The sequence below is a fragment of the Orcinus orca genome, chromosome 13, assembly GCF_937001465.1.
Source record: "Orcinus orca chromosome 13, mOrcOrc1.1, whole genome shotgun sequence".
NCBI classification, from domain to species: domain Eukaryota; kingdom Metazoa; phylum Chordata; class Mammalia; order Artiodactyla; family Delphinidae; genus Orcinus; species Orcinus orca.
In genome coordinates, this window is record NC_064571.1 from 32678096 (window position 1) to 32693834 (window position 15739).

At 36.3% G+C, this 15739-nt stretch overlaps 1 protein-coding gene across 1 annotated transcript in view; it reads right to left on the reverse strand.

Annotated features, from left to right (window-relative positions):
* Positions 1–2331: 2331 nt before the first annotated feature.
* Positions 2332–15739, reverse strand: part of ANXA4 (annexin A4) — a 73279-nt gene continuing 59871 nt past the window's right edge. The window contains exons 10-13 of the mRNA XM_033400428.2: positions 14502–14597; positions 13497–13555; positions 12353–12475; positions 2332–3419 (exon numbers count right to left, since the gene is read on the reverse strand). Of these exons, the coding sequence (XP_033256319.1) occupies positions 3360–3419; positions 12353–12475; positions 13497–13555; positions 14502–14597 (338 nt within the window). The 3' untranslated portion in view covers positions 2332–3359. The remainder of the gene's footprint in view (positions 3420–12352; positions 12476–13496; positions 13556–14501; positions 14598–15739) is intronic.

A 15739-nucleotide genomic window follows, 5' to 3' on the forward strand; every position in this document is an offset into this window, starting at 1 on the left:
TCTCTCACTTGGTCCCAGCTTACCCTTCCCCCCTCCCTGCGTCCTCAAGTCCATTCTCTACATCTGTGTCTTTATTCCTGTCCTGCCCCTAGGTTCATCACCCTTCGGCTACTTTCTAAATAAAATGTTTATAATGAAAATATTTATAATGAAATACCATAAATGAAATATTTATAATGAATTACTCAAATCGAGTAATATGATAAATACCTATCACCACAAGTATAATAACTTAAATTTTAATAAAAACTTCAATGTATTATACTTGTTTTGATTAATTCTTTTAAGTAGAACAATACAGATAGGCAGAAGCTCCCTCTCCATCTCAGTCTGTTTCTCTCCCTCCACTCTAGTGACCACTATCCTCAGAATGGTGTATATCATTATTCCCATGCACGTTCTTATACGTGTACCCATAGCAATACGTTTTCTTTTGCACGTTTAGACATGTAAATTAAATGGAATCATTCATACCTATCATTTTGCACCTTTCTTCTCTCTCAAAATTATACTTTTGAGACTTATTCAATTAACAAATCTATAGTTAATTTTCACTGCTCTTGTGTGACACCCAAATTTTATCCTTTCCCTCACTGAGGGAGTTAGGTTGTTTCTACTTTACTGCTCTTATAGAGCAGCATTGAACACCATGTGAGTTAGGTTGTTTCTACTTTACTGATCTTATAGAGCAGCATTAAACACCATGTGCAAGAGAGTCACCAAATAGATCCCCAGAAGTGAATTTGCTGGGAACTTTTCAACTTTATTATCTGTTGCCAAATTGCTCTCTGAAATGACTGCACCAGTTTATACTCCCATCAGCGGTATGTGTAATTTGGACATCCCAGTGTACTCACTCTGAGAAGTCTGAACTGAGAGAGGCTAGCAGAGGCAGCTTGGTGGAGGTAGGGGGTAGGGGAGGAGCAGAAAATGATTGCTGCTAGGGGATCAGCCTGCATGCCCAGAATTTGTCAGCACAAAGGATACGCATGGAACAAATGTGGGCCACTATAAGACAGCCAGCATGGAATCATCTTAGATCCTGTCTAAAAGGCCTGGGTGGAAAGACAAACAGACTTCAGCACAAAGAGCTTGAATTCCTAGGGGCTGAAAAAGGAGAACTGCATTTGCTTTGCCAAAGGAACTAAAGATGAGTATTTTACTGGTGATGGAGTTGTAAAGGAACTCAGGAGAATGCCAACAAGAATCAGCTTTAAACTTCTGACAGAACTAAAAAACAAAAAACATCTGACAGGGTCACACAGCATTGATCATCTACCACCACAGCACTAACAGATAAGAACTTTCCTGCTCCCATTTACTCTCCTCCCTTCTGCTAGGTAGGGGAGGGGAAGGTAGGGTCTAGAAAGAAGACTAGGTGAAGAAAGAAAAGAAGCCCACCATATCACCCTCCCCAAACTCCAGCTTCCTGCTGGCAATAAGCCAGATCTGAATGAGGGGAGAAGCCTCAACTGTAAATGAAGTTTGGAATTTTGAATGAAAACATTAATTGCTGAAATGACACAGTTCTATAGTAGGACTTTTTAAAGCCAAAGAATGACCAGAAAAGTCACGACCCTATCCTCTATCTGAATTTTCATATAAAGACAGGAGAAGAACTGGACCCAATGAATAAATGTAAATGGACAGTGGGAGAAAAAAAACAAAGTTGCTTCCTAGTTATATTACAAAGTCATGCTTGTTCAGTACATCAATCATTCCTCCAGGGTGGCTTTAACCTACTCTGTAGAAAGCTTCCCATCAACATATGTAATTTGTTTTAAAATTCTGGCTAAGCCATATATAATTTAAAGATAACCCCCCCCAAATTTGTAATGCTTCCAAAGCCAAATAACGTTAATTTGGAAATTCCATGCTCTTCTGGGTAGGTATTGAAGCAGCAGTACTATTTCCTATAATTAACTGGAATGACTAAGTATTCATGTAAATAGCTTTCACCAGTAGTCAAGCACTTGTAATAGGCAAGTAGAAACAAATCCTTATATTTCACCCATCAAAATACAGCAAATAACTATAGAATGAAGAAGACAAATATTCTTATTTAATATGAATGTTCTCCTTAGAACCGAGAGCATCACTCATTTCCAGAGATAACTTAAATATACTATTTTATATCATTAAGTAGTGTTTGGTATATATGAACATTAGTTTTACAGCAGCAGAGGTACATAAGATTAAATATGTTATTTTGCCTAATGTTGTACTTTCTAATAGAAATTGAGTAACACAAATCCTTCAAAAATATCTACTTTCAGAGTCCAGGATGAAAAAACTCACAAGCAGAAAAGTCAGTCAGAGAAAGCATACACGTCATTTGAAAGGCACTGTGTTTTATTGAAATTATTTTTCCATGTTGTATACAAAGTGAACTTTTAAATTAAATCCAAGTACACCTTTACAGTAATTATAGAGTTGAAAGGCACAGTGCAAGTATAAATTACTACAAATCAACAAAACTGAAAATGATTTTAAAAATTTTGGGCACAAAAATTTTTCTTTAAGTAAAAATAAATTCAGAGCACTACACCATCACCAGAATACGCAGTTTGACACAATTCTTTCACATTCATCTTCAAGCTGGATCAATACCATTATTATTATTTTATTATATTGTTATTATTAACCATAATATTGTGGAATGTTCAGCATTTATGTTTGGTAACCAGACATATATGATCTGTATAACCACATTTAGAATTGAATTCGTTCAGAAGAGTTGGTGAGTTTGGTATACTTTAACCTGGAGAGACTGAGATGGTAACGTAAGATGTGATGGAGGAAGTCTCTAATGCCAAACTTAGTAAAGATCAACTAACACTTTAGACAAAAACCTAAACAAAGGAGATCTGTGGATGCTTTCAAACTATGACATGTAAAATAGCAAATTGGATAGATTTTCTTACTAACTAGATGCTCACAATTTCAAACCAAGAAATTACTAGCCACTCTAAAAATAGAATTAGGGAAGAAAAGTGATTTTAGAACAGTCTTCCATTTCAACAGTTTTCACCAAAAAGAAAATATGAAATAATTTAATATATTCCAATTTCTGTGAAACACAAACAAGGAAGAAATCTGTTGAAAACATGGAGCACATTCTTATTTCTAATTTAAAATCTCCTTTTAGGTTTTATAAGCTTTGAAAAGCAAGTACAGCTTTAAAGCATCATAGTGAGTAATTACAGATGAATAATAATGCAGTCTATATCTTAGGAGGCATCTGTAGGCATTTTAATTGGAAATAACCATTCTGAGGTAATGCTAGTAGCAGTGTAGAAAAATGAAGTTAAAAAAAATGCGAAGTGTAGGGAATCCTCCTATCCTTTCTGGATTTTATTTTAATCATCTCCTCCACAGAGAATGAGCAATACCTTCTTATAGTCTCCAGATGTATCACCCTGGGGACAAGGAAAGCAGAGTTACAATCAGATAAATGGGTTTAAAAATAGAATACACAGCTCAAAGTCATCTAGGTTAACTTTTTCAGTCTTGCCAGGATCATTCTTAGAGAGGTTTTTTTTTTTAAATGACATTTGTTATTTTTTATTATAAAAAGAACACCTGTTCAATGTAGAAAATAGACATAAAAGAATATAAAAACATCATCTATAATTCTAACATCTAGAGATTACTCTGCCTAACATTTTGTTTTTTGCATATCCTTCCAGACTTTTTTCTATGGATATAGATTCCTACATGATGGGATTGTAGTATTCTTCCATATTCTACTTATTTAAACTTCTATACCTATTTCCCTATTTTAATTTATTAAATACTCTTCCACAGTATCATTCCTTAATGGTTACAGAGTATTCTATTGTACATAGGTAAAATAATTTATTTGATTACCCCCCATTGGATATTTATTTTTTTTTCCAATTTTTCACTATTATAAACACTGCTGCAATAAACATACTATAAATTTTTGTGCATTTTTTGAATGATGTATTCAGGATAAATGTTCATAAAATGGGAATTACCAGATTAATGATCATGTATTTTCTTTGAATATGGGTTGCAAAATAGCCTTCCAGAAAGGTGCTATAATTTCTACATAGAATTTTTCATGGCCTAAATAATAGATCAATTTTTGCTAGTGCTTCATGGGCACTAGAAAAGATGGGATGGGATTCAAAGTTTAATGTATATCTATTAAAATCAATCTTAATACACCCTTGTTTATACTTTATCTCATTGATCTGCCAAAAGAGAAGGATGTGTTAAAGTCTATCTAGCATAGTATTTCCATCAACGTCTTCTTTTGGAGCCTCAAGTTTCTTATTTATATATTTGAATGCAATACTATTTGGCAACTAACGTTTTATGGTAATTTAATCTTTGTTGTAAATTGTTGCTTTTATCAATATAAAGTGATCTATTACTTTGTCCTATTTAATGCTTTTTCCCCTTAAATTCTTTTTACTTATAGTATAATCCCTGCTTTCTTTTTGTCAAATGTTCTTTTCCCTGGCCTTTTCTTTTTAAAGGTTCTTACATATCACTGTATTTCAATTGTTCCTTATAAACAGCATAGAGTAGGATTTTATATTTTTACCTAACCTGAGAATTTATTTATTATTATAACTTAAATTTGTAACCTTACTCCTGTCTTTTTTCTATTATTTACATATTTTCTATTTCTATTCTGTTTCTTTTGACAATTTTTATTGAATGGGCAATGTATTCTTTATTTTAAATTTCTTCCAGTGTTGTGTGAGTGTGTGTATACACATATTAATGTATTTATATATATACAAACATATAATGTAAATGTATTTATTGTGCTGTTTCCCCTAGTCAATCAATATATTTTACCCCATCATTTTAGTGTCTGTATAGTATTCCACTGGATAGATTTCCCATAATTTGAGTCATTCTCTATTGGTTAATAAAAATTAAAATAATGTGTAATAAACTCTGTAACCACTAAGCAAGAACTTCCTATTCCCCTTATCCTCCAGCCCCTGGTAAACTCTAATCTACCTTCTGTCTCTATGAATTTACCTAGTCTAAATATTTCATGTAAGTAGAATCATATACAGTATTTGTCCTTTTGTGTCTAGTTTAGGTCACTTAGCATGTTTCCAAAGTTCATCCATGTATCGGAAACTTCATTCACATTATGTGTGTATATATCACGTTTTGTTTATCCATTCACCTGTTCATGGACCCTTAGGTTGTTTCCACCTTTTGGCTATTATAAATAATGTTAACATTGGTGTCCAAATACCTGTTTAAGTCCCCTTTTTCATTTCTTTTGAGTATACACCTGGAAGTGGAATTGCGGGGTAACATGGTAATTCTATGTTTAAATTTTTGAGGAAGCGCCAAACTGTTTTCCACAACGGCTGCACCATTTTACATTCACACCAGCAATACACAAGGTTCTAATTTCTCCACATCCTCTCCTACATTTGTTATTTTCCATGTTTTAAAAATTATAGCCATCTTAGTAGGTACGACGTGGTATTTCACTGTGGTTTTCATAATGATGTTGAACAGCTTTTCACGTGCTTATTGCCCATTTGTATATCTCCCTTGGAGAAATGACGATATTTAAATCCCTTGTCATTTTTTAATTGGGTTGTTTGTCTTTTTGTTATTGAGTTTTAGGAGTTCTTTATATATTCTGGATAGTAAACCCTTACTAGATATTATTTTCTCCCATTCTGTGGATTAGCGCACTTTTATCTTATTATTTTGCCTAAAGATATTCTTAAATATATAATAACTAAGTAAGAGGTATAGTTTATTTTTTAAACATTTATTGGCAAGTTGCCTCCCCGGAAAGTTAGACTAGTTTATAGTGCTTCCATAAGAGATGGCGAGATTTTCCCAAGCCTTTCTCAATGCTGGTTATGACCTCTTTAAACTTTGTTAAGGTATTAGGTGAAAAATGATGATTTGCTTTTATTTGCAATCCATTGTATATTAGTGAGATTAAACATTGTACATATTTATTGTCCATTTGTGTCTCATCTTTCATGAAGCTCATGTTTTCTTTCTGTCCAGTTTTCTTTTAGGATTTTTCTCCTTGTTCTTAGTAATTTGTACAAGTTCCTCATATAGGGATATTAACCCTACATTATAAGTATATGTTACAAATATATTTTCCCATAGCTTCATTTATGGTCATCCTTGAATCTTAAAATTGTTTTGCTTACACCTAGCTATATTTCAGCTCTGCAAAAAACAGTGACCTCACAGACTGTACAGAAATAGAAACAAGTTCCTAAATGCCTTGTAGACATAGTCATAAACTCTGCAGCTCAAATCACCTAGTAGTTAAACCTCTCCAAGCTATGAGTAGGATCAGAATATTTAATTCACAGATCAAATCCTGATCTGTGCTGGCAACACCAGCTTCTAGGGAAATGGGTTTGGCTTCATATTCCTGAGGCACTTCTGGCATCCTCAAGAAGCAAAGTCCCAGTAATGAGGGGTTTTGAGAGACGTGAATCATTTCGCATCACTCCCATGCCATGTTAGGACTCCTAGAAGTCTGGTGCCAGGTAAAGAATAGCAATCCAGGATGACTATCATGTTTTCCCATATTTTCAGCAGACCTCAGCTGGCCCTGGATGTGGTTCTGGATGACTGATTCAGTTGCTTCTCTTTTATTGTAAGCAGGTAGAAATGGAAATTGTGCTCTTAAAACCATTCATTAAAATATAATCTTTCTTGAGAGGTGGAGGGTGGCTGTGTCTCACCGTGAGGACAAGGACACTGGCAGCAGAAGTTCTAGGAAGTACTCCTTGGCATAAGCCCTCCCAGAGTCCGCCATTACCCCCACCAAAGAGCCCAGGTAGGTTCTAGTGTTGGGTCGCCTCAGGCCAAACAAGGAGGGAACCCAGCCCCACCCACCAACCATCAAGCGGATTGAAGTTTTACTGAGCTCTGCCTACCAGAGCAACATCCAGCTCTACCCACCACCAGTCCCTCCCATCAGGAAACTTGCACAAAACTCTTAGATAGCCTCATCCACCAGAGGGCAGACAGCAGAAGCAAGAAGAAATACAATCCTGCAGCCTGTGGAACAAAAACCACATTCACAGAAAGATAGACAAGATGAAAAGGCAGAGGGCTATGTACCAGATGAAGGAACAAGATAAAACCCCAGAAAAACAACTAAATGAAGTGGAGATAGGCAACCTTCCAGAAAAAGAATTCAGAATAATGATAGGGAAGATGATCCAGGACCTCGGAAAAAGAATGGAGGCAAAGATCGAGAGGATGCAAGAAATGTTTAACAGAGATCTAGAAGAATTAAAGAACAAACAAACAGAGATGAACAATACAATAACTGAAATGAAAAATACACTAGAAGGAATCAATAGCAGAATAACTGAGGCAGAGGAACGGATAAGTGACCTGGAAGACAGAATGGTGGAAATCACTGCCATGGAACAGAATAAAGAAAAAAGAATGAAAAGAAATGAAGACAGCCTAAGAGACGTCTGGGACAACATTAAACGCAACACATTCGCATTATAGTGGTCCCAGAAGGAGAAGAGAGAGAGAAAGGACCAGAGAAATTATTTGAAGAGATTATAGTCGAAAACTTCCCTAACATGGGAAAGGAAATAGCCACCCAAGTCTAGGAAGTGCAGAGAGTCCCATACAGGATAAACCTAAGGAGAGGCACATAGTAATCAAATTGGCAAAGACAAAGAAAAATTATTGAAAGAAGCAGGGAAAAAATGACAAATAACATACAAGGGAACTCCCAAAAGGTTAACAGCTGATTTCTCAGCAAAAATCCTACAAGCCAGAAGGGAGTGGCATGGTATAATTAAAGTGATGAAAGGGAAGAACCTACAACCAAGATCACTCTACTCAGCAAGGATCTCATCCAGATTCGATGGAGAAATCAAAAGCTTTAAAGACAAGCAAAAGCTAAGAGAATGTAGCACCACCAAACCAGCTCTACAACAAATGCTAAAGGAACTTCTCTAAGTGGGAAACACAAGAGAAGAAAAGGACCTACAAAAACAAACCCAAAACAATTAAGAAAACGGTCATAGGAACATACATATCAATAATTACCTTAAACGTAAATGGATTCAATGCTCCAACCAAAAGACACAGGCTTGCTGAATGGATACAACAAGACCCATCTATATGCTGTCTACAAGAGACCCACTTCAGACCTAGGGACACATAAAGACTGAAAATGAGGGGATGGGAAAAGATATTCCATGCAAATGGCAATCAAAAGAAATCTGGAGTAGCAATACTCATATTAGATAAAATAGACTTTAAAATAAAGAATGTTACAAGAGACAAGGAAGGAAACTGCATAATGATCAAGGGATCAAACCAAGAAGAAGATATAACAATTATAAATATATATGCACCCAACATAGGAGCACCACAATACATAAGGCAACTGCTAACAGCTATAAAAGAGGAAATTGACATTAACACAATAATAGTGGGGGACTTTAACACCTCACTTATACCAATGGACAGATCATCCAAAATGAAAATAAATAAGGAAACAGAAGCTTTAAATGACACAATAGACCAGACAGATTTAATTGATATTTATAGGACATTCCATCCCAAAACAGCAGATTACACTTTCTTCTCAAGTGCGCACGGAACATTCTCCAGGATAGATCACATCTTGGGTCACAAATCAAGCCTCAGTAAATTTAAGAAAATTGAAATCATATCAAACATCTTTTCTGACCACAATGCTATGAGATTAGAAATCAATTACATGGAAAAAAACATAAAAAACACAAACACATGGAAGCTAAACAATACGTTACTAAATAACCAAGAAATCACTGAAGAAATCAAAGAGGAAATCAAAAAATACCTAGAGACAAGTGACAATGAAAACATGACAATCCAAAACCTATGGGATGCAGCAAAAGCAGTTCTAAGAGGGAAGTTTATAGCTATACAAGCCTACCTCAAGAAACAAGAAAAATCTCAAATAAACAATCTAACTTTACACCTAAAGGAACTAGAGAAAGAAGAACAAACAAAACCCAAAGTTAGCAGAAGGAAAGAAATCATATAGATCAGAGCAGTAATAAATGAAACAGAAACAAAGAAAACAATAGCAAAGATCAATAAAACTAAAAGCTGGTTCTTTGAGAAGATAAACAAAACCGATAAACCATTAGCCAGACTCATCAAGAAAAAGAGGGAGAGGACTCAAATCATAAACTTAGAAATGAAAAAGAAGAAGTTACAATAAACACCGCAAAAATACAAAGCATCCTAAGAGATTACTATAAGCAACTCTATGCCAATAAAATGGACAACCTGGAAGAAATGGATAAATTCTTAGAAAGGTATAACCTTCCAAGACGGAACCAGGAAGAAATAGAAAATATAAACAGACCAATCACATGTAATGAAGTTGAAACTGTGATTAAAAGTCTTCCAACAAACAAAAGTCCAGGACCAGATGGCTTCACAGGTGAATTCTATCAAACATTTAGAGAAGAGCTAACACCCATCCTTCTCAAACTCTTCCAAAAAATTGCAGAGGAAGGAACACTCCCAAACTCATTCTATGAGGCAACCATCAGCCTGATACCAAAACCAGACAAAGATACTACAAAAAAAGAAAATTACAGACTAATATCACTGATGAATATAGATGCAAAAATCCTCAACAAAATACTAGTAAACAGAATCCAACAACACATTAAAAGGGTCATACACCATGATCAAGTGGGATTTATCCAAAGGATGCAAGGATTCCTCAATAGATGCAAATCAATCAATGTGATACACCATATTAACAAACTGAAGAATAAAAACCATATGATCATCTCAATAGATGCAGAAAAAGCTTTTGACAAAATTCAACACTCATTTATGATAAAAACTCTCTAGAAACTGGGCATAGAGGGAACCTACCTCAACATAATAAAGGCCTTATATGATAAACCCACAGCAAACATCATTCTCAGTGGTGAAAAACTGAAAGCATTTCTTCTAAGATCAGGAATGATGAGACAAGGATGTCCACTCTCCCCACTATTATTCAACATAGTTTTGGAAGTCCTAGCCATGGCAATCAGAGAAGAAAAAGAAATAAAAGGAATACCAATTGGAAAAGAAGAAGTGAAACAGTCACTGTTTGCAGATGACATGATACTATACATAGAGAATCCTAAAGATGCCACCAGAAAACTACTAGAGCTAAACAATGAACTTGGTAAAGTTGCAGGGTACAATATTAATGCACAGAAATCTCTTGCATTCCTATACACTAATGATGAAAAATCTGAAAGAGAAATTAAGGAAACACTCTCATTTACCATTGCAAAAAGAATAAAATACCTAGGAATAAACCTACCTAGGGAGACAAAAGACCTGTATGCAGAAAACTATAAGACGCTTATGAAAGAAATTAAAGATGATACCAACAGATAGAGAGATATACCATGTCCTTGGATTGGAAGAATCCGTATTGTGAAAATGACTGTACTACCCAAAACAATGTACAGATTCAAATTACCAATGGCATTTTTTACAGAACTTGAACAAAAATCTTAAAATTTGAATGGGGACACAAAAGACCCCAAGTATCCAAAGTAGTCTCGGGGGAAAACAACAGAGCTGGAGGTATCAGACTCCCCGACTTCAGACTATACTACAAACCTACAGTAATCAAGACAATATGGTACTGGCACAAAAACAGAAACATAGATCAGTGGAACAAGATAGAAAGCCCAGAGATAAACCCAGACACCTATGGTCAACTAATCTATGACAAAGGAGGCAAGGATATACAATGGAGAAAAGACAGTCTCTTCAATAAGTGGTGCTGGGAAAACTGGATAGCTACATGTAAAAGAATGAAATTAGAACACTCCCTATCACCATACACAAAAATAAACTCAAAATGGATTACAGACCTAAATGTAAGTCCGGACACTATAAAACTCTTAAAGGAAAACATAGGAAGAACACTCTTTGACATAAATCACAGCAAGATTTGTTTCATCCACTTCCTAGAGTAATGGAAATAAAAACAAAAATAAACAAATGGGACCAAATGAAACTTAAAAGCTTTTGCACAGCAAAGGAAACCATAAACAAGACCAAAAGACAACCCTCAGAATGGGAGAAAATATTTGCAAACAAATCAATGGACAAAGGATTAATCTCCAAAATATATAAACAGCTCATGCAGCTCAATATTAAAAAAACAAACAACCCAATCCAAAAATGGGCACAAGACCTAAATAGACATTTCTCCAAAGAAGACATACAGATGGCCAAGAAGCACATGAAAAGCTGCTCAACATCACTAATTATTAGAGAAATGCAAATCAAAACTACAATGAGGTATCACCTGACACCAGCTAGAATGGGCATCACCAGAAAATCTACAAACAAGAAATGCTGGAGAGGGTGTGGAGAAAAGGGAACCCTCTTGCACTGCTGGTGGGAATGTAAATTGATACAGCCACTATAGAGAATAGTATGGAGATTCCTTAAAAAACTAAAAATAGAATTACCATATGACCCAGCAATCCCACTACTGGGCATATACCCAAAGAAAATCATGATTCAAAAAGACACATGCACCCCAATGTTCATTGCAGCACTATTTACAATAGCCAGGTCATGGAAGCAACCTAAGTGCCCATCGACAGATGAATGGATAATGAAGATGTGGTACATATATACAATGGAATATTACTCAGCTATTAAAAGGAACGAAATTGGGTCATTTGTACAGACGTGGATGGATCTAGAGACTGTCATACAGAGTGAAGTAAGTCAGAAAGAGAAAAACAAATATCGTATATTAACGCATGTATGTGGAACCTAGAAAAATGGTACAGATGAACCAGTTTGCAGGGCAGAAATTGAGACACGGATGTAGAGAACAAACGTATGGACCCCAAGGGGGAAAGCGGCAGGGGGTGTGGGGGTGGTGGTGGGATGAATTGGGAGATTGGGATTGACATGTATACACTAATGTGTATAAAACTGATGACTAATAAGAACCGCTGTATAAAAAAATAAATAAAATAAAATTCAAAAATTAAAAAAAATATGGACACTCCAAAAAATATATATATATATATAATCTTTCTTTGTCTGGGGTCAACATGAAATAATTAACTCTATTTAGAAAGCAAACATTTCCAGCTTCTAACCAGGCAGACATTTAAACATCTGTGGGAAAGGAGAGAGACTGGAAATATCTGAATTAGAGTACCATCCTTAAATGGAATGGAATCCTCTCTGCCAAGGAGAGGATAAGAAGTGTCTAAAAACCTAGGTCAGAACCCCCTCCTTTCATCAGCACTTTCCTCTGGGCCAAGGCAAGGCTGCTGTGACCCACCTTGATGAAGGAGTACAGAGACTTTCCGTAGAGCCTCTTGAAGTTTGCCCGGATGTCCAACATGTCAATCTCCGCTCGAGAAACCATCACTCTGATAAGGGTGTTGTCATCAGTGCCCAAGCCCTAAGGAAGAAACAAGATCCCTGCATGCAAAGCTGAGCTAGTTTTCAGACAGTGCTCTTTGTTAGTCTATCAAGGTAAACTATGTATCAGTCTCCCGATGACATCCCTTGTACCCTAACCTTAGAGGCCTGTGGAGTCTGGTTCCTTACCACGGAGCTCAAGGGTTTCCCCAACTTATCTTTTCAACACTCAGTGTTCTGACCAGAGGAGATAGCTCTCTGCCCTTCTAGGGACATACCCTGTGTTCTCCAGCCCTCCTGCCTCACATACAGTGATCCATCCACCATGTCATCCTCCCTTCCCAGCTTTACCATCCTTCCTACCATGTAAAACCCTCTGATGTAAAACTTCCTTTAAGGTCCTGCTCAAATATACCAATTTCTTTATATGTCCTTTTCTGATGCTCACCCCCAAACAAATATTTTTTTAAACACCCTTTCCTCTGTGTTCCTATAATATTTGGATCCTCAACTACCGTCTTACATTCTATTTTGTTCTTACTGGTGTTTTGCACATAGCTGCCTTCCTCTCAGAGCTAGAAGTTCTTTGAGACCAGGGATTGCATTTTGATCTCTCTTGCCCCTCCCATGGCTCTCAGCAAGGGTGCTTGAACGGAGTACAATGCATGGTTAGGAGCTGGGGCTCTGAAGTTGGACTACCAGTGTTTGCATCCCTGCTCCATTCCTTTCCTCACTGAGGACCCTGGGCAAATTGCCTATCCTCTTTATGCCTCAGTTTTCTCATCTGTAAAATGGAAGATGATAACAGTACCTGCCCCACAGAGCTGTTGTGGGGATAAAATTATACATATAAAGTATTAGGAACAGTGATCACACATTATAAGTACTCAATAAATATTACCTAGCATTATTATTAGCAAGCACTCAGTGAAGTATTTGAAGAATTGAACTGAATAGCTCAAGCTGATTTTGGCTAATTTGCATGGGGGATATAAGTAAGCATATGAAGGTGGGCACAAGACCCTCAGAGCCATTCAGATGCTAACAATGAGGCCACTTACCTTCATAGATTTATAAAGCCTTTCAGCAAAATATGCAGATTTGTTCCTCATGCACTTTACTGTCAAGAGATAAAAAGAGAAATGAAAAGATTACAGATAAAATCTGCAAAACAAGAAGAGACAGTTGTTCCCATTGTTTCTACAAGGTGTGAAGTAGTATTTTTGATTGCTTTGTCGAAAAATTTAGCCAATGTTTTATGAGCATAGGCTATGCTAAAAGCATTTTCACAGATGGAAAGTACCCTCAATTTATTGTCAAGTTCCTAGACAAATAATTAATAAAGGCCATTAAAGCAAAAGGCAGCATAAAATTTCAAAAAGATTATTGCTATCTGTACCATATGAAACAGTTATTAGTTCTAACCATTCACAGACTTGCAAGATGCAGCTAGTATAGGATTAACCTTTCCACGTGCTAAGATATAAAGGCACAGAGGATATAAAATAGATAAAGCCACATGGTACAATAACAATCAGGTTATATATAATATTTCTCGCTTAAAATTCTGGGTCACACGGGACTTCCCTGGTGGCACAGTGGTTAAGAATCCACCTGCCAATGCAGGAGACACGGATTCAAGCCCTGGTCCAGGAAGATCCCACATGCTGTGGAGCAACTAAGCCTGTGTGCCACAACTACTGAGCCTGTGCTCTACAGCCTGCAAGCCACAACTAGTGAGCCCGCATTCCACAATTACTGAAGCCCACACACCTAGAGCCCATGCTCTGCAACGAGAGAAGCCACCGCAATGAGAAGCCCGCACACAGCAACCAAGAGTAGCCCCTGCTCGACTCAAGTAGAGAAAGCCCGTGCACAGCAGCGAAGACCCAGTGCAATCCAAAATAAACCAATTAAAAAAAAAATTTCTGGATCACACGTCATGAATGATTTAAACAATTTTTTATCCCTGAAAAAAATTTCTACAACCCATGACCACAAATTGATAATAAGGAGGAAAGTCTATAAATATTTGTTTCTCCACTCCCCACCCCCTACCAGCTTACCTATGGCCAGCAGAGCTTCTTCGAAGCTACCAGATGTTTCAGATTGAATACTCTGTTCAATATCCTTCTGTGATATCCTTTTATATTCATCGAACACTACAAACAATAACAAAATGAAATTATAAATAGTAAAAAAAGAATAGAGGAAACTAAACTGTACAGAGAGAATGAGCATCTTTTAACTAGACTATACTATTATTCTTTGGCATATTTCAAGAGGAAACTAATTAGCAATGTGGTGAGAACCAGGATGCATATGGCAAGTGGAATGGAACAGAGGAGAGGAGGAAGGAATATTGTGAATCTTGGAGGACATCAGGCAAGTCATTTCCCTTATGTGGGACCCTGTTTTCACTACATAAAGTGGAGATAACCTCTGGAGAGATTTGCTTTTTTTTCTCCTTGTTTCCTTAATAAGCTTGGCAATCACCTGTATGTTCATCTTCCTTTCAGCACATCAAAACTAGAGCAATTCCTGTTTACAAGAGCCAAGACGTGGAAGCGACCTAAATGTCCATTGACAGGTGAATGGATAAAGAAGATGTGGTGTGTGTACACACACACACACACACACACACACACACACACACACAATGGAATATTACTCAGCCACAAAAAAGAATGAAATAATGCCATTTGCAGCAACATGGATGGACCTAGAGGTTATCATACTAAGTGAAGTAAGTCAGACAGAGAATGACAAATTTTACATGATATCACTTATATGTGGAATCTAAAAAATGATAAAAATGAACTTACACAACAGATACAGACTCAAAGACATAGAAAACAAACTTATAGTTACCAAAGGGGAAAGGTGGGGGAGGGAAAAATTAGGAGTTTGGGATTAGCAGATACAAACTATTATATATAAGATAGATAAACAACAAGGTCCTACTCTATAACACAGGGAACTATATTCAATATCTTGTAATAACCTATAATGGAAAAGAACCTGAAAAAGAATATATATATGTATATACATATACATATAACTGGACCAATTTGCTGTACACCAGAAACAAACACAACATTGTTAATCAGCTATACGTCAATTAAAAAAATAACTAGAGCAATTCAACCTTTTCAAAACTTGGTCACATTTGGTAACAGTTGCTTGCATCTTTTAATAGACTTTAACATAATTAAAATTTCTCCCCTTTTCTACCAAGTATTTTTGAATATTATGAACATATTTTTCTCTCTTGCTGCCTCCTTCTGGAGCCTTCTTAGAGTGG